This window comes from Frieseomelitta varia, unplaced genomic scaffold (genome assembly GCF_011392965.1).
Source record: "Frieseomelitta varia isolate USP_RPSP 00005682 unplaced genomic scaffold, Fvar_1.2 scaffold_149, whole genome shotgun sequence".
Taxonomy (NCBI): domain Eukaryota; kingdom Metazoa; phylum Arthropoda; class Insecta; order Hymenoptera; family Apidae; genus Frieseomelitta; species Frieseomelitta varia.
Genome location: NW_025109183.1, coordinates 115,928 through 124,602, shown reverse-complemented (window position 1 = coordinate 124,602; position 8,675 = coordinate 115,928). Strand labels below are relative to the sequence as shown.

The following is an 8,675-nucleotide window of genomic DNA, read 5'->3' as shown; positions in this document are numbered from 1 at the left end:
AGAATAATCGCTTAGCCGCTATGATCATATGATCATTACCATGAAAAAACATGATACCAAACATGGCAAAACAACATTCCAGTTAAAATCAGAATCAGGGTTCCAACCAACGTAAATCAAAGCACAAAAAATCAATAGTGGATTTATCAAGGCATGCAGGATTTTTGAAACTTCTCCTGCTTTCCCCGCAGCAACAAGTAAACTAACAACTCCAAAAATATAAACTTATCTTATGCGTTTCAAAAACGCAGAAAATAGGGCAAAGGTGTTCAGAATTGCTAGAATTTCAAAGGGAAAAAAAACGCCGCATCAGTATGAGCAATATTATAAAAGTGCATTGGGTGTAAACAGTAAGACACGTTAGTTCAAACCTGCGAATGTCCACTATATCAGCTCCCGCTGTTCTAGCAACTATCTCACAAGAAGTAAAGGTATAATATAGCAACCATCAACTCGCAATTCGTTTCCTCGGACACAAGGTCTTTGGTCCAAACTAATGATCCCAACAAAACTAAAAATAAACAGAAGAGAAAACACCAAGAACAGGGAGCCAAGTGACAAAATTCCACACTACAAATGTGACCACACGAACGGCGAGATCAGTGGTCGCAGCCTGAAGCTACGACCCTTTTGGAAAATGAGCCCGCATAGTTCATGCAGATGGAAGCCCAGTTCAGATAGACTTAGAATAGTCGTCATCAGGATAGACTTCGTATCCCATTGCAATCTATTGGAGAATCCGCGAAAAGATATCTGCTCGACATCACGCACTTATTAGCAAGTGTGAAAAGAGATATCGTCTTCATTCGTACAATCGAAGACGATACTCTGTTTCACCGACTGCTGTTTGAATACCCGGCCCTAACAAGACCAGCAACAAAGCGCCGAAGCACAATGTCGAACAAAACGATCGTTGGACCTCGAATAAGCAGTAAACTAAAACTAAACTAAACTAAAATTGCTGTTCGAGTGTCTTAATCAGTGATCAGCATAATGATCAATCTCCGCAATTAATCTTCCTAGGATACACCATCAACAAAGGCAGAATCAAACCGAATTGCTTGCGTCGAAGCCATCCGGAATTTTTCTAAGCCTATCTTACTTAGGAAATTCCTCGGCAGGGCCAAGTTTTACAGACAATTCATTCCGCACGCTGCATGAATCATGATGCCACTAAATGATCTACTTAGATAGATCGGACATAGACAACGCGCTCATATTTTGGACTATATGAGCTATATCACGTTCAATATATTATCCGTCTTTGAAAGTGCACAGAAACAGGAATTAAATGAACTTTTGATGTCTCAATTATGCGCGCTGTCCATTTTCCACTGAAAGTCTATTTTCTACTTTCCAAACTTATTTCTTCACTGCTATATTTAGGAAAACGAATTGAGGATTGTTAAAGCAAAGACTTGAAATTATTAGATGATTCCTTTTTCTTTTTTAAATTGTAACTTTTGAACTACTTGAAATATCAGTAACAGTTTTTTATCTTTATTGATTGGTAACTTCACCTTATCACTTGGATCAATTTTATTCTGTTCATCTGTTTTATTGTGTTTTAATATATACTTAATTTTGTTTCAAATAGGATAGTTTTAAAATTAAGATAAAGCTTGGCTCTAGTGAGAACGACAAGAACCAAATTTAAGTAAAAATTAAATTTACTTAGATTGGTTATCTCAGTTCTTACTTTAGCAAGTATTATTTTCTTGATTCTTTTCTACTCTGTAATTGATAACTAATATTCTATAATTGATAACCAGTTAAAATCATAAAAAATTTGATTTACTTAAACATAAAGGTCATTAGAGTTCTAAGTTAATTTAAATATATTTATAGTATCCTAATTTATTAAATAGAAAATATTTTTGTATTTAAAAATTGTATTATCCTAATGTCTTAAAGTTGTACATTAATTCTGCAATATTTTTAATGTTTTTGCATTATTTTAAAATTATGAAGCAAGAAAGATTATATAATTAGTTACTATATTATATATATATATAATATATTATTATAAATAATGCATCATATATATTGTAATAGAGTAATATAATATTACTAAAATACTACTGTATAATATAATAAATTATAGATAATTAATATATAATCAAAATTATGTTTACTTAAATATACTTATTCATTAATCGCATTTTACAATTTTTGAATACTTCACACTTAAATACATGAGTATACATGTATATGTGTAATTATATAATTTTTATCTATAACGAATGTTTCTGCATATGAGAATTTTAAAAATAATTAAGAAATTAAAAAGTATAGTCATTTATTTTTTGCGGATTTCATAAACTTGCAAAATGTTAAAAAGGAGAATTTGATGATAACTTTGTTAAATAAAATTATATTCCATAAATGTTCGAATTGCTTGACTTTCATAATATAAATACACATAAACTTATTCCAATATGTATATTGGAATACTTAAATATTTTAATAATGAAATCAATCATAGACTTTATCACAATTTTATTCCAATAAAAACTTACCATAACAGCACGAAAGAAGATTCACAATAACTTGCCTTAGTCAAAAACACATTAATGTTTTGTATGAACATGTATTTGTACTGAACATTTTTTGCCATGATGATATTTGAAGTTCTAAAAAAATATAAAGAAACAGTTAATATTTAGAAGTGAAATACAGTTATTTCTTAATAAAATAGTATTGAATTTTAACATTTATTATTATAATTTTATTAATTGCAATTAAATTAAAATGTTAAAAACAATATTTTTTGTATATTGTAATAATGGATTACAATTTATTTGAATTTTACTCTGAAATAAATTTTACAAATTAATGACTGTATATTTGAATAATAGATTATAAATGAATTTAGACAATATCTAGAATTCTATAATATTCTCTGAAATCATCTTTTTTTATTTAAAGAATTTTTGAATAGTCACTTTTGAACAAAAAGAATGTCTACTTGCAGAATTTTCTTTAATTTCAATTTATCAAAAAATTGAAAATTTCTTAATTTTGAAATTACACTACTATTATTATAAATAATTATAATAAATATTATAATTATTATTATATTATTTTATTCTTGCAATCCTATTCCAACATTTACAAATTAAACAATATTATTTGTCCCGAATGTATGAAATAACTAATTGTAAAATAAGGTTTCATATTAAAAATAATATTTCTAGCAACCCCGGATTATAAAATTAATATATTGTATAATATATCGTATATGTATATTGTTTCATAAAGTGTTTCATATGTGTATATTAAATTTCGAAATTTCGAAATTAATTTTTTTTTTTAATTTTGAAAACACATATATGTATTAATCTTGATTTGAATAAATAAACTTATTGAAGTATAATAAAATTGAATATAAAAAATAAAAAAACAAAAAATAATGAGTAGTAATAAAAATATGTAAATAAATGTAAATAAAATATGTAATAAATATAGTGTATGTATTCTTAATACAAAATATTAATACATATAATATATATGTATGTATTCTTAATACAAAATATTATAAAATAAGAATATACAAACGTACACATTTAATTTATTGTATTAAAATTGCACACTTTGTAAATTTAAAAAAGAAAATATAAAGAAGAGAAGAGACAAAGGAGAGCATAACGATCAACGTTATTCGTTCTAAGCATGTTAATAAAAAAAACTGTTTGTCATAGCAATCTTTCGACAATAGGGCAATAGATCCTAATATATATATATGTATATATGTAACTATCCTAGTATGTATATATATATATATACGTAACTGTTTACAAACCATGATAACAATGTATGAACAGTATTGTCAGCAGTTACTAAAAAAAAATGTAAACAACCAAAACACCTTAACCGTTAACCGTTAACCATTATGAACAATTACAAGAGCTTATATCAATATTTAAAACTGCGTGAATATTTTTTCAAATACACAATATAAAATACCGGATGGACCATAAATCGAGCATCGATATATTAAAAATAATTTGATATTTAAAAAAAATTAAACGATCTGGTATTTGATAAAATAATAAAAATAACAAATAAAATACTTTACATTTTCTAATAAGTTAAATCTATTGCTTTATTATATGTGCTTATTCTGAAATCGTGATACAGACAGACAAGATGTAATTTTACATGCAAAATGTAAAATTAAAAATGTGAAATAAAATTTTTTCGTTTGAAACCACGTTTTCTAGAAAGTCCATTTGAAAATTTATTAAGTATATTTACCGAATGGTTAAATAAAAACAGATAACTATAATGATAACACATATTATACATGAAATATTATATATATTATACATGAAAATAAATTAAAAATGTAAAATAAATATAAAATTTTCTCATTCGAAACTTTTCGAAAAAAGATTAAATTTTAACATTAAATACATTCAATTTCTTATTTCATTAAGAGCAGAGTTCTACAAATTTTATTTTTCATTTTTGACTTTATCTCACATGTAGAGCAAACTCCTGTTAATTATTTACTGATATCCAATCAGTAGTAAGCAAAACTTTAATATGTGTATTAAACAAATTTTCAAACTCTATACTTTCTTAAAACAAAACAAAAATTTTCTATATTTTTAGTTTATTTTTACATGAGTAATCACAACGAGCTTGCATAACATATGAATTCTAAAACAAAGTAGGATATTGTATTTGAATTATAGTAGGATATTGTATTTATCTTTGTTCCTATCAATATGGAATTGTTACAAAATTTATAAATATGTGTTACTCACCCTGTACAAAGTGTAGACTACGACGTAGTTGCAGATATTACACATTCTTGCATTGAAATATCCATTTTCTCTACAAAAATTCCAAAAATCAATTTATATTATTAATTATTTATATATTCATATTTCAATTCAATTGGTATCGAATACATAAAAATATTAAAATCTACGAATAATTCAATGAAATGTACTCTCTTATCACATATAATAAATTAAAATTCAAATCGTTATATTTAAATTAAAATTCAATTAATTTTAAAATTTATTATCTCAATAACGTAGCAAATGAATATTAAATTTATATACGAATATTCCATTTTCACATTAACTAAGTATACACAAGTGCTTACTTCGTTTTCTTCACATGATCCTCCGTTCTATGCTACGTCTGAAGTACCAATGATGTTTTAACGATGCGAATTACTTTTCATAATCGGAAGTTACGCATATGCTGATCGTTGATTGGCTACAATCGAAAATCTAGTCATGAGACCTGCGCACGATCACACTACAAACGCTGTAATCTTATTCTACCCAGTTGGTAACGTTGAAAATAAGAAATGATAAAATGAGTCGCTCTAAACCCTAGATGTCATAAGCAGAAACTTCCAGGATTCTCACGTGTGATATGTAATTGTAGAACGTAACCTAGCCTATATAATATTCAGTAAACTTCCTCTAAATGTGTTCCTCTTTTATTTTCTGAATAATTATATTATTTATTTTATTATATTACCGAGACAAAAAACAAACATTCTTAAATAAACTGAATCCAAAAAATCCGATTATTAACGCGCGATTATAACCTATAAACACTTTAAGTGATTTAACTTTTGTGAAGAAAATGTCAGCTCCGTGTCAAGACATAATTGAAGATATAGAAGATTTAATATCATCGCAAGATATTACACCAAAGGAACGATATAGTACAAGAAAGAATGTCACTGTTCGTCCTAAACGTAAACAAATAACTGAGGAAGTGCCGCAACTCTCAATTCATAGTAGCATTGTACCAGGAACGCAGACAATCTATGTAAAAACATGGGGATGCACTCATAATAATTCTGATAGTGAATACATGGCCGGTCAGCTTGCTGCTTATGGTTACAAATTAACAGAAAACAAATATGAAGCAGATTTGTGGCTCTTGAATTCCTGCACTGTAAAAAATCCAGCGGAGGATCATTTTAGGAATGAGATTCAAGCTGGAAGAAAGATGGGAAAACATGTTGTTGTTGCTGGGTATGAAAATTTCTTTATGCCTTATATCTAGTAGCTCTTTTTATCACTTTACAAAAGCTGTCCCATATTATATAATTTTTTCATGATTTTGATTACTTATTGTAAAAAGATTGTCAATAAGTAAACAAAAATAAGTTGAAGTTACAATAACATGTAATAAAAAGGCAAAGTAATTAACAAAGAATGTCTTATTCTTTGAGAAGAATAAAATGTACACTTAAGAACTCTGACAGTATCTTAATCTTTCATGACAATAATTTTAGCATAATATATGAAATTATATGAAATAGATTAATATATATTTCTCTCTTGCTTATAATAATTAAAAAAATCTAAATTTGAGACGGAAAAAGAAATAGTTTTCTTTTATCTAAATATCTTTCTTTCAATTTAATTTGTTTCATTTTATATCAAGATCTATTAAATAACGATTATATGATTCTATGTTGCTATACATTATGTTGAACAGAATAAAAGTTACATTTAATAAGACTATATTGTTAATATATTATTGTTAATAATATATTTTGTTTTTCTTTAATAAATAATAATTCTTAATCAAAGTTTCTTATACATTTTTCAGATTACTTAACTTAGTGTTACTTTTCATAATTTTTCATGAAATATAATACAGAAACATAAAAGAAAAATTATTTTAATTATGAAAATATAATAATTTCTTCTCATATACAAAAAATTAAAAAAAAATTGACAAATATAACATTGAGAGAAACAATTTTTGCTAAAAATAAAAGATACAAGTAATAATTTAAAAAAAATTATTTTTAGATGTGTACCGCAAGGTGCTCCAAAATCATCTTTCTTGCAAGGATTAAGCATGATCGGTGTGCAACAAATCGATCGCGTGATAGATGTAGTCGAAGAAACTCTAAAAGGGAACATCGTCCGGTTCTTGCAGCAGAAAAAGGAAGCTGGTAAAAAAATCGGCGGCGCCTCCTTAAGTTTGCCAAAGATTCGTAGGAATCCATTGATCGAGATCATAGCTATAAATACAGGATGTTTGAACCAGTGTACCTACTGCAAGACAAAACATGCCAGAGGTGAACTGGGAAGTTATCCCCCGGAGAAAATTGTCGAACATGCGATACAGGCATTCTACGAAGGTGTCTGCGAGTTATGGTTAACCTCCGAAGACACGGGGACTTACGGCAGAGATATTGGCTCGAGTTTGCCCGAATTACTGTGGAAACTCGTGGAAGTAATACCTAACGGATGTAGACTTCGCGTAGGAATGACCAATCCACCGTATATCTTAGAGCATCTGGAACAGATGAGCAAAATACTGAAACATCCAAAAGTCTACAGCTTTCTTCATGTTCCGGTGCAGTCTGGAAGCGACCAGGTGCTAGCCGATATGAAACGAGAGTACACTCGTGCCGACTTCGAGCTGGTTGTCAACTTTCTGCGAGAACGTGTTCCTGGATTGACCATCGCGACCGACATTATTTGTGGCTTTCCAACGGAAACAGAAAAGGATTTTGAGGAGACGATGAAACTTTGCGAAAAGTACAAGTTCCCGATTTTATTCATCAATCAGTTCTTCCCCAGACCTGGTACACCGGCCGCGCGAATGCCAAAAGTACCTACGCAAGAGGTTAAAAAAAGAACCAAAAAATTATCAGAATTCTTTCAGTCTTACTTACCGTACGATAACAGAATAGGACTTGTCCAAGATGTGCTAGTCACAGAGATATCCCATGATAAAAAGCACTACGTTGGGCATAACAAATTTTACGAACAGATTTTAGTACCATTGAGGGAGGAATATTTGGGAAAGATGATCACAGTAAAAATCGTAGAAACATCGAAATATTCAATGAAGGGAGAGCCAATAACCGAAGGTGTGTCCCCAGCGTTGAAACCATGTTTACCAAAAGGAACTATATCTGGGATACCAATGGAAATGAAACCATCGAAATATAAAATAGGAATTATTTTAACACTTTTCTTGGCTATCTTTCTCAGGCTGTTGTGGAAATTTTTGACGCGTTCTTGACTATAAATAGGTTTTTATTTAGAAGTTCTTGGATTTTGAATTTGTAAGATTATTGCAATTGCACAAATAAAAACTAACAGGTATATATATCAATAAATCATCTGTTTCATGTTTATACGTTAACAAATATTTTTAATAAATAATTGAATTTTATAATTTGTTGATTTTATAAAAAATTAATGCGTAAATACTGTTTCTCAGTCATTGATTTTTCATAAATTCATACAATACAATAACATTCATATGCTATCACAAATTGTTCAAAAGCTGTCTGATATATTGTGCATTTTGTCATATTTTCTAATCTTTTTCATGTACTGTATATCTAACGCAGTTCGAATCTAACAAATTGAAATGACGAAATCCCGGTTCATTTTTTAAATAATTTATTAATAGATTTTTTGAACAATTTACATATTATTAGTTATAATATATAATAGTAAATATTATTTTATAACTAATAAATAAATTTATCAAAATGATGTACATATATATTCCTATTATGAATAATGAATGCTTTTGATATATCTGGCTAATATATTAATAAAATAGATAAACAATATTATTAAAGTTACAAAATTGAATAGAATTTACTTTTAACTCATCAATATTTTATACAGAAATTGAATTTTACTGAATATATATAC

The 8,675-nt window shown here is 27.9% G+C and overlaps 1 protein-coding gene and 1 long non-coding RNA gene across 2 annotated transcripts; one reads left to right on the top strand and one right to left on the bottom strand.

Annotated features, from left to right (window-relative positions):
- Nucleotides 1-2,515: 2,515 nt before the first annotated feature.
- LOC122535069 lies at nucleotides 2,516-5,158 on the bottom strand. The gene is made up of 3 exons (XR_006308072.1): nucleotides 5,120-5,158; nucleotides 4,773-4,842; nucleotides 2,516-2,633 (listed from the first exon to the last, which is right to left on the bottom strand). It is a non-coding gene; the product is annotated as an uncharacterized LOC122535069 (long non-coding RNA).
- A 133-nt stretch (nucleotides 5,159-5,291) lies between these two features.
- LOC122535062 (threonylcarbamoyladenosine tRNA methylthiotransferase) lies at nucleotides 5,292-8,143 on the top strand. Its single transcript, XM_043666250.1, has 2 exons — nucleotides 5,292-6,011; nucleotides 6,801-8,143. The coding sequence occupies exons 1-2, from the start codon at nucleotides 5,614-5,616 to the stop codon at nucleotides 8,026-8,028; spliced, it is 1,626 nt and encodes a 541-aa protein (XP_043522185.1). The 5' UTR covers nucleotides 5,292-5,613; the 3' UTR covers nucleotides 8,029-8,143.
- The last annotated feature ends 532 nt before the right edge of the window (nucleotides 8,144-8,675 follow it).